The sequence below is a fragment of the Citrus sinensis genome, chromosome 1 (assembly GCF_022201045.2).
Source record: "Citrus sinensis cultivar Valencia sweet orange chromosome 1, DVS_A1.0, whole genome shotgun sequence".
In the NCBI taxonomy this organism is placed as follows: domain Eukaryota; kingdom Viridiplantae; phylum Streptophyta; class Magnoliopsida; order Sapindales; family Rutaceae; genus Citrus; species Citrus sinensis.
This window is the reverse complement of record NC_068556.1, coordinates 4,357,216-4,372,375: the sequence shown is the minus strand read 5'-3', so window position 1 is coordinate 4,372,375 and position 15,160 is coordinate 4,357,216. Positions and strand designations below refer to the sequence as shown.

Below are 15,160 nucleotides of genomic sequence, written 5' to 3'. Positions count from 1 at the left end.
AAAATATTGAATAAATCAAATTATGTCCATTGTGATGAATCAAAAATAAAATATCAATGTTGACTTTATAATAAAATTTGATGTTATCATTACATCTTTTATTAAAAAATTAAATTAAGATCAACAATGATAGTATTTTTTTTAATGCTTTCAAAATAATTAACCTATGAAAATTATAAACTGTGAAGAACAAATATATGCACCACTTAAAAGGATATTTATGTCAAACTACTAGGTTTTAATTTTTTTCTCTTCAGATGTTGAAAAAGAAAAAACAAACATGTTATTTAGACATTTTCATTCAGACCTATTTAGATTTCAAATAAAAAAAACAAACGCAACCATAATTTAACTATTTGAATAAGTGTCGGTGTAGGGGCAATAATATAATCTAATGTAAAAATTTTAAAATGCATTAAAAATCAACATGTGTTGGTAAACATTTTTTTATTGCATAATATCTATTTAATATACAATAAATTATTTGAATATGTTTGTTAAAAAAGCATGCCTAATAAAAAATATATTAATTTACCAATAATAATAATGGATACTAAAATGAAAATGTCTAAGCCTAAATTAAATATTTCCAATAATATTATTAATTCTATCAAATAATTCCTAAATTATTTTTAATTAAAAAAATTTATTTTAATATTAATATGTTTCATATCTACATGTAATCGAACTTCATTCCTCTTCTTTCTTTGTTCCTAATTAGTACCCATGAGCTTCATCCTTTGTTATTTTCATTTCTTTTTTTCGTAAACTCGATAACCTAATAAAACAATTTTAATTAAAACCATCATATTTTAGAAATATATTTTTTCATCAACAATAAAGCATACCATCGATTCACTAGTCTATGTAGTGGCGTGATTTGAAATATTATTGTTTTTTCATAGATGCCTCTAAATATAAGATCTATAGCTCTTATAATATTACTATTTGTTCAAGTTCTCTAGAAATATGATAATCAATTTATTGCAGCCAAGGACAAAGTTTAGATAATTTAAATAATTATCTATATAATTTTTTAATGCTTAAAAGTAAGGAGAGCAGTAAGTAGGCTACTTTATAAATTAGTCTTAAGCGCAAGGCTAATTCTATATAATTATTCCAAAATAAATAGAAAAAAATAACATAACACGTGGGTCAGTGCACTTCTGCACTGGTATTTCTTACATGCATGTACTTGTACGGTAGAGTTTTGTACACACACAGAGACACACACATGCATGTTCTTTTACTTTCGGTATGTTTGGTCAGTTTATTCGTGGATTTGTTCCGGTTTTTTTGCAGTTCCTGTGCAGCTGTCACAGCTACCGTGTATTTTAAACAACATGTTTAGAAACTCTGTCCTTGGCTGATAATCAATTTCAGGGTCCAGTCCCTAAATCATTTGGTAGCTTGATAAGCTTGGAATCTTTGGATCTCTCTAGAAATAATCTTTCTGGAGAAATTTCCAAGTCATTAGAGGCACTTTCATATCTTAAACAACTTAATTTGTCTCACAATACGTTAGAAGGAGAAATTCCGACGAAATGGCCATTTAGAAACTTCTCAGCTCAATCGTTCCTTTCAAATTATGCACTTTGTGGTCCAGCAAGACTCCAAGTCCCATCTTGCAGGAAATATAATAGCAGAGGATTCAAGAAAGTTGCTCTACTTGTTTTGAAATATATTTTACCTCCAATAACATCCATTGTACTAATAGCAATTGTCATAATCTTCTTTATAAGGCACCGAAATAGGAGTACAAAAGATGGGGATCAAGAAGATTTGTTATCTCTGGCAACATGGAGAAGAACTTCATATCTAGATATTCAACGTGCAACTAATGGATTTAATGAATGCAACTTGCTCGGTACAGGAAGTTTTGGGTCAGTGTACAAAGGGACACTTTTTGATGGCACTAATGTTGCAATAAAGGTTTTCAATTTGCAGTTGGAGAGAGCTTCTAGGAGCTTTGATTCTGAATGTGAAATACTACGGAGTATTCGTCATCGAAATCTCATAAAGATCATTAGCAACTGTTGTAACATAGATTTTAAAGCCTTGGTGCTTGAGTTTATGCCCAATGGTAGTCTTGAGAAGTGGTTGTATTCTCACAACTATTTCCTTGGTATCCTAGAGAGGTTGAATATAATGATAGATGTGGGTTTGGCTCTTGAATATCTTCATCACGGTCATTCAACACCCATGGTTCACTGTGATTTGAAGCCCAACAACATTCTATTAGATGAAAACATGACGGCACATGTGAGTGACTTTGGCATTTCCAAACTTTTAGGCGAAGGAGATGATTCTGTGATACAAACCATGACAATAGCTACAATTGGTTATATGGCTCCAGGTAAGATTTCAAATCTAAACTCTAAATTTTTCTCTTTTTTCAAGCATAGGCAAAGTTTGGGTCGATTATTGTTATTTGTATATCATTTATTTCATGGTGGGATATATTTATGATGAATCAACATTAAAAAAAATGCAGAGTATGGATCAGAGGGAATTATTTCACCTAAAAGTGATGTCTATAGTTATGGCATTTTATTGATGGAAACTTTCACGAGAAAGAAGCCTACAAATGAAATATTTATTGGAGAAATGAGTTTAAAGCATTGGGTAAAGGAGTCATTACCTGATGGATTGACTGAAGTTGTTGATGCAAATTTGGTGCGAGAAGAGCAAGCTTTTTCTGTCAAAATTGATTGTTTATTAAGCATCATGCATTTGGCTTTGGATTGTTGCATGGAGTCACCAGAACAGAGGGTATCTATGAAAGATGCCGCTGCAAAGCTCAAGAAGATTAAAGAGAAGTTTCTGGATGATGTTGCAACAACAAGTTAATGTAACTTCATTTATTTTTTTCTTTTTCCCGTTTGTTATCTTGGTTGAGTTTTTGGTTGTGTAATAAGAGCCATTGTTTTGAGCGGAAGAGAAATTGGACGTGCAAATCTGAGTCCTACATCAATATCATGCCTTTTATATTTTCCAGAATCAAACTGTTCATCATCCTCACAGACATTTCCACAAAGAGATTATTCACAATCACAATAAACAAGCACTTTTTTTCATGAATCGTCTTTATTTAACAAGATAAAGATTATAGAATGAAAACTAAGGGAAGCTAGATGCATGATTGTGATTATTCACAATCACAATTAACAATATATTTTTTTTTCCTAGTTTCAGCTGATTTTTTTTGCTAACATTTCAAAAAGATACAATTGATAATTACTGCACATAAACGTATAGCAGAAGATAATGAAGAGTTGAGTACATATCAACTCTATACTAAATTCAAATTCTTAATTAACATGTTATGCTAAATTTTTATAAGTTGTAGAATAATTTATTTAACCATTCCATTCCAATTAACGTCTAATGACAAATGCTACTTGGATTGAAATCTCTTTAAAATTATTTGGGAAGTGAAATATTACTCCAGTTATATTACTTCGAGACAACTTCAAATCTGATCGAACCTGATAACTCAGCAACATGCCTACATTTTCAATTTTCTGCAACGAAAAAATAAATATATGACTTCTAGTTTCGTCCAAACACAAAAGCAAAACAGGTGTCTGGCAGCATATATTTGATGTTTGGCCATTGCAACAATGCAAAGGACCTGCCTGCTTACTTTTCTTGACACTGTACGTGATCGATGTTTTTACGGGTTGTTTAGTTAACAAAGCTAGAGAGACAGAATCAAGCCCAGGCCAAAAACAAGGGCTATATGAATTGTAAACCTTAAAGCCCGAGAAGCAATTATGGATAAATTTAGCTTACGTACGCATTCTTTTTGTAACACTGCTTTGCCTTGGATTTACTCAAAGAAGAGTCGAACTATTATCACCCGTCTAAAATCATTTTGAAATTACCTTTTTAATTATATTTCATTTAATGACAAAAGTACCATTTTTCTAAATAAATATTATTTTCATTTATAAATCTTACAATTTCTAATAATTTTTTTACTCTTTCAGTCTCAATAATTACTTTCTTCTCTTCAAACTTTCTTTATATTTTAATCTCTAAAAAAAAAATCTAAAATAAAAAGTAAGAAAAACCTTATAAAATATTAAATATTTTATGGGTCCTACACAATTTTATCATACATATAAATTTTGAGTGCAACAATTAATTTGAGAATCCTTAAAAAGTTATTTGTAGTGAGATGAAATTTTATTTAATTTATTTTTTCACAATGTTGTATCTTAATTTTGTTGCTACATATATTACAAGAGTATTATTTTGGCTTAAAAAATTGCTTCTTAAATTTAGATTATTTTAATGATTAAAAAAACTTATAACTTGTTTCTTAAATTCAGATTATTTTAATGATTACAAAAATTTATATTATACAAATAAAATAAAATTGAATAGAGAAAAAAAAATAAATGAGATTAATTTTATTTATATTTATCCTTAAATATAATTATAATATTACAAGAATTTTATAAAATCAATAAAGGGATGCCAATATTATAATTATAATATTATAATATTACAACTCTTCAAAGAATAGCCAGCCACGCGCCACTTTTTAACTGCAAGAAGGAAACGTATCCCATCCTACTCTTTCGACATCGATTCAGAACGGTCACTAATAAATAAATATCTGCCACATTTATGATTTTTTACACTCTAGTCCTCTATTATAAACATGTAACAAAAAGTTGAAAATGGATGCAATACTAATCACACGTTCATTATCCATTCGATAACTCCGCCGGGGGCCGACCTGAAGAACACAATCGGAAGAATGGCTTGCCGCGGCTTGATGCCTTCAGTTTGCTGCTTTATGTTCGGACTGGCTTTTCTAGCGGCTAGTGCGGCCGCAGCGGAATACAAATTGCACTGGATTGTTCCTACCTCAGCTGATTACTATACTAACTGGATTAGCAACAAAACATTCGAAGTCGGAGATTCAGTGAGTAAGTGTACATATATATTCTTTATTAATTAAAAAAAAACGAATTGGGTTAATTAATTTAATTTACTTCATGTCTAGATAGCATCTACTTGACTAAATTTCATGTGTATTTTTCTTTTTATGCTCTTGCTTATGCATATGTGAAGTGTTCAACTGGTCCACAACACATAACGTTGCCGATGTATCCAAGTCTGAGTATGATGATTGCTCAAAAACGAGCTCGGTTGTAGCAAGCCACCCTGTGCAGATCCAATTAAACTCAACTGGGAGCCGTTACTTCATCTGTACTGTTGACGATCACTGTGGCCGCGGCCAAAAGTTGGCCATCACCGTTAAGAATAGCGGGAACGATACGAGCTCTGCTTCGTTTGTTAGTGTCGGCGCCTTATACCCCGGTTTGGCCATCTCCCTCGTATATTTCCTGAGTTACTATTATTATATCTGAGCAGGAATTGTCTATCTTAATTAGTGCTCATATATGTGTATTAAGCCTTGCTATATTTGGCTACAAGCTAGCTAGGCGATATTGTAAGAGTCTGATTTCAATTCATTATTCCAAGTAATGTTTGTGTACTGGTACAAATTGATTAAGTTTAAATAAAATCACTTGTCGTATTTACTACATATATGTTTTGGTTATATATATATATAGAAATGTTTAAATTCAAAATTTTAAAGTGCGGTCTAATAATTTTAGAAAAATGCATATATCGTGCGGTCTAATAATTTTAAATTTTAAGTTTTCTAAATCCTACGGTTTTAAAATTTTTTCAGACTTTTTTCGGACTTTACAAATTTCGTATAAAAAAACTATTATATACATACACACATATATTTATTTAAAATTTCAACAATGTCTGCGCACAATCCCTTGCTTAATGTTAGTGACCCAAAATCTGTTAAGCCCCATACCTCTTGATTCAAAAGTATAAAGTATATGCTGTGAAGGTGAAATACGTTATCAGAAACTAAAAAGTAAAAACAAACACATCTTAGAACATTAATAATGAGTGCAAAGAAAGAGAATATGGACATATTGATAATAAAGTGCATGCTTTAAAAAACACAGGCGAATTCTTTATGCTAAGTTACATTAAATTGAATTTACATCCACTTATAAGTTGCACTCAATAATCCAAATATTATTTGATTAGGCATATCTTAAATTATTGGGTGTAACTCTTAAGTTAAATGTAAGCCTACAAATAATGTAATTTAACTACACCCTTTTTAAAAAAAATTCCAAAGGCATTATGAGTTTATCTTATCTCACATCAGATCCAAGTTTCATTTTCCTGAAAAAGACAGCTAGGAAATTTGTTGCAAACTGGTCGTGGCAGGTCTCACAGCCCTCCTTGGCCACATGGGTCCTGGTTTCACTGCAAGAGGGTATTTGATATTTTTATTGATTTAGTTTTATTAGGCATTCAGTTTTGTTTAGTAATTTCCAAGACAAGTAAAACTAGAAGGCCGTATTAATTACAAGCAATGTTGCGCTTTGAAAGTTACACGTCGGTTGGCTTTACTACAAACTTCAGCCACAAAAAGACGCCGACTGATGTAACCATTCCACAGAACAGGGTCCCTTTTGATGGTCCACATATAATTTGAGGAAAACGAAAAGCAGTCAACATCCAACTTCTAGATTCTGTAAAGTTGGTGTTGTAATTAGCCCTCCCCTGCAAGAAAAGAACATATTCTATCCACTACTAAAATGTGAAGAGCAGCACGCTATGAATATGAGTTGCTGTTAGCTCTCTTGAATTCTATGTATGTGCCAAACCATAGATTACAAGCAAACAAATTCCTCACCAAAACGTTTCTTGAGACCAAAACTAGAGCAGGGGCAACCTGTAGAACACACGGAGCAGATGGGTAGCAAGTTGGTTCTGTTTGGATTCCTGGTCGTTGTACCAGCCATCTTTGATGCTGCAGCTGCGGAGACTTACACTGTTGGAGATGAAATGGGCTGGACAACTCCTCCCAGTGGTGCTGCTGCCTACTCCACTTGGGCTAGCAAACAGAAATTTCATTTTGGTGACACAATAGGTAAGTAATGAGTTCTGTATTAAGTTCATTTTCAGATTACAGGTGTTTACCTATCCACTACTGTTTTTAAATTCTGTTTGTTTTCCTGTTATTATGCAGTGTTCAACTGGACTGGATCACACAGTGTCGCCGAAGTATCAAAAGCTGACTATGATAAATGCAGAACAAAAAGCCCCGATGGTGAAATCCATGAAACTAGCCCTGCAAATTACACTCTAAATTCAAATGGTACTCACTATTTCATCTGCACAGTGGATTCCCATTGTGATCGTGGCCAGAAGGTGACAATCAACATTGGCGGGGAACATAGTTCTGCTTCATCTCTGGCTGCAACTTTCTTCACCTTACTTGTGTCTTTATTAAGTAGTTATATTTAAGGATCCCAGCAAATTAAACAATCAATTTAATAAAGAAAGAATTTACTTCAGTGTTTAATTTCAATTTAAATCTCAAGTATCAGAAAACGTTTTGACAACCAGAACTTTGTTCAAAAGGACAAAGCTTTAGGTTAGTTGTCAAGGCCGATAACAGTCGTGGTCACTAATCAAAAGAGTATCCACATTATTTCACCACACGTTATGGCTGCCGGTGGGTGAGAAACAAATGCATGAATAGCATCTAATTTGTATTTAATGAACTAATTGAACGACGGCAAGATGTGTTGGAGGTGACGTGGTGACTTCTGGTTCTTTATCTACTATCCACTTATGCTCCGTTTAGGCGCAGCACTCCCAAACGCAAACTGAAGCTAAAATTTGTAGCTTGGCCGCCACAATACAATAGTAAAGCACTACCAAACGGGCCTTAAAATGGCTTGATAACTAAAAGTTAAAAGTTATAAAAATGTGGCAGGTGGTTACTTGAAGCCGCTCTTTTTCTTTGGGTGGGGGAAGTCCCCGAAACCAGTGGCCTCGCAATTATGAATTATCTGTTACTCCCTTGGGATGCTGGAAATATGATGGAATATTTCCTTATTTGGCACCCACTAGCACAAAATTGGCCAAAAGAGGACAATTGTTGGGAAAATGGACTGTCGTCCATCAATTCATCTCTTAAATGCCAAGATCTAAGAGTAACTACCTAAGGCTAACTTAAGAACAGCTATTCACACAAAATAAACTTGTCCCTACCGGTTCTCCTCATTCCTTTTGCATTTAACAGAAGGGTATTCTCAGCTTGATGGAGGATCCATTCATGTAGAGAACCCTAACCCAGGATATGACATCTTTTATAGACTATTTTCAGTGCACCCAGACCTGGAGCAGTCCCTTGTAAGTTCAGGTTTCCATTCCCCTTCATGAATTCATAGTTTCAAATATTTCCTATCACCAATGTATAAATTTATTGTTCAGAGGTTGTAATATTTTGATATCCTGATCATGAGCATTCGCTGTTAATTAATAAAGTACTAGTAAAACTCAGATTTCATTTGTACTTCAATTTCTTGTCCATCCCAATTTGCAACTCATCATCAGCAAGTAAATCCTTCATTCAGAGAGAGAGAGAGATAAAACAGAGGATGCGAAAAAGAACCACCCATAGATTTGGGGCATCATATATTTCAAGCATATAAACTACAACTTGAAGATGGTACCTACAGACCTGGACCTCTTATTTGACCAGTAAACTGGTTGGATGGAGGCCCTGGTTGCCAGCAAAATTGAACATCCTCCAAATTGTCACTGAACAATGCCTTAGGCTTTCTGATAGATGCCTCTAAATTCCGACATTCATGCTCAGGAAACCGCTTACTCGAACAGGATTCATGGGGTTTATCAGCAGTCTTCTCCGGAAAGAAACAAAATTCCTTATTTCTCTCTGAAGAAAGATCTTTTAACTTGTTCCCCTCCTGAGACCTAATTGAACCAACATCTTCGGTTTCACGAGCTGAACTTCTATCCAAGCTCATACAGGGGTCTCCAGAGAGACCCAACCGCAATGATAAATCACATCCTGTTACATGTGGCCTCCTCTGGAGTTCGAGAAAATCTGGTTTTGTAGTTGGCTTAGAAGCAGTATCAGAGCCTGAACAGGAGTAAAGACGCGGCAAGGCACCCATTTCACCAGGCTCTGGAATTGATGTTCCAATAGGTTTTCCAACAAATATAGTGGTAGAGTTCACATTTTCTGAAATACCAGAACCTAACTTAGTATCTTCAGTTTGAAATCGAGTTCCATAATATAATGGATAAACAGAACCCAACTTCAGTTGTACATTGGCATCCACTCTCATCATCTTGCTATGTCTAGAGGGGATATTCTCGTACGAAGAAGGGTAACTTGAAGGAGCAGCTAGGTTATCATTTCCAATAACTTGACAGCTTGATTCCGGAACCAGAGTAGTTGAATTCGCATTCTTAAAGGATCTTGAAAAGTTAAATTGATTACCAGAGTGATGCGGAGAGAACCTAGGGCACTGGTCTTCAATAGTTTTATCCACAATTTTAGGGGGCAAGGGAGCAGGTTCTTGAGGTCTCAGATTGAGATAAGTCCTTGGGTGACTGTGCCGTTGACTTCTTGAAGCTCTCACCGGAATGCAGCCCAGATTAAGGGCGGCTAGCAACATAAGAATTATGAACAGATGGAAATCAACAATTTAATATTGAATTTGTTTTGACTACTTGCAAATTGCAAAGCAATTTTAAGTTTGAGCTAGCATGAATCCAAAACGAGAGCACCTTGCATGATTTGACAGCTGGATCTAAAAAAGCACAAGAAAAAGTGAAAAGATTTGTTACCTTCAACACATGGCGGCAAAAGCTCTCCGGTTTCAGTGCTCTCGTCTCTTCGTATAATCGTGTTAACGGCATCATTTACACGGTCCCGTAACGTATCAAGATTCATGTACTCATCCTGAACAATGAAATAATGTGAAAATGAATATCTTAAAAGAGAATAAACAAAGAAAAAGAGAGAGAGAGAGAGATCCAAAATCTTTTAAGCAAAATCAAGAAGGGAAAACCTCAGAATTGGCTTTGGAGTAGAGAATTTCCTCGGCTTTCAAGACAACAATAGGGAGCTTTTCTTGCCACTCCTTATTCTTTTTTGTTTGAGTGCTGTGAAACTCATCAGCGACTCTAATCAAACATATGGTGGGCAATCAGATAATGTACGAATAAATTAAAAAAAAAAAGACAGCAACTGGACATTCGAATAGCAAGCGAAAAGAGCAAGACCCAAAACCTGAAAATCTGCTGAATGGTAGAACCTCTCATGGGTTGGTGCCTTTCGCTGTGCCATGCTCTCCTCACACACTCATAAGGTCTAGGACCTGGCCTTGGCATCTTGAAATGGAACTTTAATATCAAAATCTTTCAGCTACAACTTCTAAAAGTCTTAAATCAATTAGTTGTGTTTTTTCAATTCAGAAGAAGAAGAAGAAGATGGGATACTCTACTAGATGTCACTTTGCCGCTGTATTTTGATTTTGCCTTCTCTTACCCCCCCTCTCCCTCTCTCTCTCTCTCCAACATCAATTCCCAGTTTCCAAATGGGATTTTTTTCTCTTTTTTCTTTTTAGTTTTTTTCTTTTGGCTGGGGAGTAGTACAAAAGGGCGAGAGAGCAGCAGTTGCTTTCCCATACTAGCTTTGTTGTCTTCCCTCAATAATTTAAGAGAGGTTACCATTTTTTTGATGTTACAGTCAGTTTTATTATTTTAATTGTATTCTTTATTTTATTTTATTTTATTTATTTTCATTTAACTTTATTGAGGGAAGAGGAGAGGTAAGGTCATTTTCTTTGAGGAAACACTGTGTGTGGGGGGGTATCTAAAAGTGCCTGGATTAAAGTCTCCCCTCAATAAAATCTGCCTGCCCGTGCCATCACCTATTTGCGCATCCATTTCCCAGCATCCCCCACAACAAAATTGACAACTTAACCCCCAATTTTCAGACTGGATCCTCCCTCTCCAACCCTCTCACATCCACTTCACTGTAAAATCTCTCTCATTTTTTCTTCCTCTTTTTTTTTTTTTTTAAATGTGAGAATGGGCTCACAGGGGCACAATACTTCTCTGACAATGCACGGGGTTCTCTCCACTCACTCACTAACTAATCACTGATGTAAGGTCCACTCATGAAAATGCCTTTGCATTTCTAGCCCCCAACCCCTTTCCGTACTTACCAACTACCCAATTTTCAATCTCCTTATCCTGTAATATGAGATGCTCTTCGACTCGCTTGCACTTCAATAGGACAGCTCAAACCAATGGGTCTTGGTCCAGTGGGAGAACCCTTGCACTTAGAATAACAAGTGTAAGGGTTCGAGCCTCCATAAAAATATTTATGGGGCTTAGTTACAATTCTTCCTCAATTATCAAATAATTGAGTGGAGCCAGTCTATTCCTCACGAAATGTGAGTAGAGTGGACAGCCCTCGAATATTTGAAAGGGTTTGAAGAATTTGGGTAGCGCTTCAAAGGAGTATACGCCACGAAGAAGGTCACAATTGTAGAATCTGTTTGTAAATATTAATCGTAATACCTACAGTCATGTATAATAGTATTAAAAAAAAAATAGAACAGCTCAATGTTTATGTATTGCAGGACTCATGGGAGGCCTATAGCTGTCTGTAATTTACTCCTCTCACATGAACAATAACATAGTGGTGAGGTCCACATAATTTTTGTGAGAAGAGTAAATTATAGCCGACTGTAACTTAGCATTTGCCTTATTACAATTCTCATTGCGAGGCAAATCTTGTTGATCCAAATTTTAACTTCTTATTTTACTAAAGTAGCCAGGTTAATTATGAGCCAAAGCAGGGAAAATCCAATACTTTTGTAATTTCCAATAGTCAAAAGAGATGGAGCCTTTCCTTATTTAATAGTATTTTTTAAAACTTAATTATCCTCATGTTAGGCTTTATTTAATAATGTTAGTTCTAGACTTAACAACAAAGTCTTCGAATGCCACTAACTATAGATCTCTTCTCCACCCACTTTCAAAATAAGATCCTCTTCTAATCTGAACTCTCCTAATATTTCATAGATTTTGTGTCATCTATACATTTAATGATAGTATATTATTAGGATTTAATACTTTTATTTTTTAATTTATTAACCACTAATTACGTTAATAAAACTTGCAGATCAAATCATAAGAGGATCCTAATCGATCTTCTCTCATGAAGAGGCAAAAAGAACAAATTATTCTGAGGGAGATATGTTATTCACGCATCTGATTATGATCTTAATTGTTACATTTTTATCCTTTATTTTTTTACAAGTCTTTTATTTCTTTTATTTGGTCATTATCTCATATTACTTGCATTCATTTTAACTTTTATTTCTCTCTCTGTATTTTCCCACATTATTATTTTTAATCTTATTATTCTTATTATTAACGTTGTTTTTGCTTTTTTGTGAGATGAAATCAAAAATTGAGATGAGGGAAGAAAGTTGTTCATTTTAGAATTTAATGGTCTCTCTTTATAATAATATTAATAGTGGCATAAATATATATAGTTAGATTCAATCAAGGGTTCAAAAAGTTTGGTTAGTTAGGTCAATTTCTGATTTCAATTATTTAAAATTTAATTGACCAGTTATCAAATAAGTTAAACAAGCTTTTTTTAAAAAGATTATAATAAAAAAGAAACATGTATAATTTATCTAAACTTTTATATTTTTCTTTAAAGAAAACTTATCAGTCATATAATCTTAAATAATCGTATTATCAAAAATACTATAATGCTTTCAAGTTTTGCCATTTATCCACCATAAATTTACAAAATATGTTGTTCACCAACCAAATTGTTAAGCTTTCATCAGAAAATAATTAGAATTATAGCAAATTGATCATTTTGCCATTAAAACTCAATTTAACGTAAAAAGACATAGGAAAATTAATCCTTAATTTACGTTGATATAAAAAATACTATAAAAGTTTAAATTTATTTAATTTTCTATCTTAAATTTTTAATTCGTATTAACCGTCTATTAAAAAATTAACATCGTTAGAATATTTAACAAAATTTAAGTCAAATAACCATTTTACCCTTGAATTCAATGGTATCTTTGACTTTACACCATAAATAATAAAATGAAATTTATCTTTTTTGATATTGAAATCAAATTTGAGGATTGATTGGGTGTTTATAAATTAGAGTTTTGGGTAATTTGTGGATTTAGTTTGATTATGTAAATTTGTGAACTCTTTTTGAAAAGAAGTCTCTTTAATTCTTTCACTAAAACTGTCCTTGAAGTGTGTAATGACGGTCTTCTTTATCTTCGGTTTTATATATATTTTTTAAAATTTCTTCACTTTCTTTCTTTTTCAGTTTATTTGTTTATTTATTTTTGAATGCAGAAGTTTATGGTTTCTGAGCCTCTCGCACTGGCATACGGAGAGCAAGCTTGTACGGTGGCATTAATAATGCATGTAGCCATGTGGCATGGCTTTTCCTTCTTTCGGAATCTGCTCCTGAGAGGGAACGTGGTCTTCGGATTCTTGCAGCTAGGGATGGCAATGGGCACCGCCCGCAGCGGGTTTGTCATTACCAAACCCAAATCCGCATAAAATTTAAATTACCAAACCCACCTGCAACCCGCAGCGGGTTTTAATTTTTTTACAAAAACCCACCCGCAGCGGGTTTTAACAATTACCAAACCCGCAATGGTATCCGGCGGATTTTTTGCGGGTTTCCGTATTTAAAATCATAAATGTTTAATATATAAATTTATAATAATAACCTTAAATTCCATATAACATACTCAATTTTATATTTAAATAATGTAAATGAAAAATTAAAATTTCCACATCAATTCAACACAAATTCTCAAATTTAAGTATAAATTACACAAATCCATTTAAAAAACACAAACTAGTATCTAAAAATAATAATTACATTTCATATTATCATTTAAAACAAGCTCCAAGAGAAGATATTCATTTCATTCACCACCATAAGCACCCATCCAACACAATGCTTATAATAATAATTAAGATTAATATTTTCAAATACTAATTCGAAGGAAAATGTCTTTAGTTTTCTTTAGATTATGACTTTAGAATAGGATATAGGCCACATACACAACTTTGAGTCTTTGGCTATTTGGTAATTTAATTAATGACATTATTTTCTTTATACATTTTTAGATTAAAATTAAATTAAAAATATTTGAAAAAAATATTGCGGGTTTGGTGTATATCCATGCGGGTATCCACCGGATATAAGGTTAATACCAAACCCACCCGCATCCATGTGCGGGTTTTAATTTATAATACTAAACCCGCCCGCAACGGGTAAAATTACCCGCAACGGACGGGTTTTGGCGGGTGGGTTTGGGCGGGTTTGCGGGTTTACGGGTACAATTGCCATCCCTACTTGCAGCACGGAAGGGCAGAAAATTTGAAACATAAATAAACAATATGTGCTTCTTCAAGTCCTTATAAGAAGACTATTTAATTATCATCATTAATCTTTTTATAATGGGGTATCTTTTTCGAAAACAGGATTTGTTTTCAGTCCAAATTCATGTTCATTATGTAAATTTGTGAACATAAATTGAGAAGAGAAATTAGATTTTTTTTTAATTAAGGAAAATAATTGGATTAATTCGAGTGTTGCTGCTAATGATTCAAATCAAAATTCAATTTTTGGACACAGCAATAAGTTGTATTTCAAATTATATCATAATTATTTGCTGCCGTGGTGGAAATTCCAAGTCTGACCTTTATGGAAGCTTTAACAATTTATGGGTTGGTAGTTGGTTGTAGTATTACCACTTTTATTTGCTAATCCTTTTGCTTTAATCTTAGAAATAGGAAGGACAATTTCTTTTTTTTTTTTTAGTTTTTTCATTCTAGAAACAAAAAAAAGAGCCTGACTAGAAATCCTCACTTTAAAAAAAATGATTTAGAACAAAAATTATTACTTGTAAAAAAAAAGGCTTTTTTGCTGGTGATTTAAATTTTTTTATCAATTAATTAAAATAAAATTATAACGTGAACCTACATATTACTTGTTAATTATCAAGTAATTAGTTATTACTCATAATAACTATTATCCATGCTTTAAAAAAAATTAATACATCATTATAGAAAACTAAGGGAAACAAAGAATAATTGTTTCGCTTTATTATTATTGTTATGTTGAAAAATGTAGATTCCATTTTGTATTTTCAAAAATATTTTGAGAATTGATCCAAAATGGGATTTGAAAATGATA

General features: G+C 33.2%; 3 protein-coding genes across 4 annotated transcripts; 2 read left to right on the top strand and 1 right to left on the bottom strand.

Moving 5' to 3' along the window:
• Positions 1 to 1,344: 1,344 nt before the first annotated feature.
• LOC102607237 (probable LRR receptor-like serine/threonine-protein kinase At3g47570) lies at positions 1,345 to 2,944 on the top strand (the record flags this gene model as incomplete). The annotated part of the gene is made up of 2 exons (XM_025097259.2): positions 1,345 to 2,356; positions 2,495 to 2,944. Coding segments are annotated over 2 exons (1,368 nt in total), but the record flags the coding sequence as incomplete, so codon positions are not given.
• A 1,679-nt stretch (positions 2,945 to 4,623) lies between these two features.
• LOC102614251 (stellacyanin-like) lies at positions 4,624 to 7,372 on the top strand. 2 transcript variants are annotated; one of them, XM_052440878.1, is made up of 4 exons: positions 4,641 to 4,943; positions 5,089 to 6,331; positions 6,448 to 6,991; positions 7,091 to 7,372. In XM_052440878.1, exons 3-4 carry the CDS (start codon positions 6,715 to 6,717, stop codon positions 7,366 to 7,368), a joined length of 555 nt encoding a protein of 184 aa, XP_052296838.1. In that variant the 5' UTR covers positions 4,641 to 4,943; positions 5,089 to 6,331; positions 6,448 to 6,714; the 3' UTR covers positions 7,369 to 7,372. The 2 variants fall into 2 exon arrangements, with proteins under 2 accessions (XP_024953431.1, XP_052296838.1); XM_025097663.2 differs by having other exon boundaries at positions 4,624 to 4,939; positions 5,089 to 6,991.
• A 1,090-nt stretch (positions 7,373 to 8,462) lies between these two features.
• LOC102614540 (hypothetical protein) lies at positions 8,463 to 10,943 on the bottom strand. The gene is made up of 4 exons (XM_006475818.4): positions 10,175 to 10,943; positions 9,954 to 10,068; positions 9,730 to 9,844; positions 8,463 to 9,547 (listed from the first exon to the last, which is right to left on the bottom strand). The coding sequence occupies exons 1-4, from the start codon at positions 10,273 to 10,275 to the stop codon at positions 8,586 to 8,588; spliced, it is 1,293 nt and encodes a 430-aa protein (XP_006475881.1). The 5' UTR covers positions 10,276 to 10,943; the 3' UTR covers positions 8,463 to 8,585.
• Positions 10,944 to 15,160: the final 4,217 nt, after the last annotated feature.

What these genes read in the sequence shown, in the direction of transcription:
- LOC102614251 (XM_025097663.2), top strand. Translation starts at nt 6,715, where the DNA reads ATGTGCCAAACCATAGATTACAAGCAAACAAATTCCTCACCAAAACGT. An exon ending in TCATTTTGGTGACACAATAG is followed by an intron (nt 6,992 to 7,090) that starts GTAAGTAATGAG and finishes GTTATTATGCAG; the next exon opens with TGTTCAACTGGACTGGATCA.
- LOC102614540 (XM_006475818.4), bottom strand. Translation starts at nt 10,275, where the DNA reads ATGCCAAGGCCAGGTCCTAGACCTTATGAGTGTGTGAGGAGAGCATGG. An exon ending in ACTCCAAAGCCAATTCTGAG is followed by an intron (nt 9,845 to 9,953) that starts GTTTTCCCTTCT and finishes TTCATTGTTCAG; the next exon opens with GATGAGTACATGAATCTTGA. An exon ending in TTTGCCGCCATGTGTTGAAG is followed by an intron (nt 9,548 to 9,729) that starts GTAACAAATCTT and finishes TTATGTTGCTAG; the next exon opens with CCGCCCTTAATCTGGGCTGC.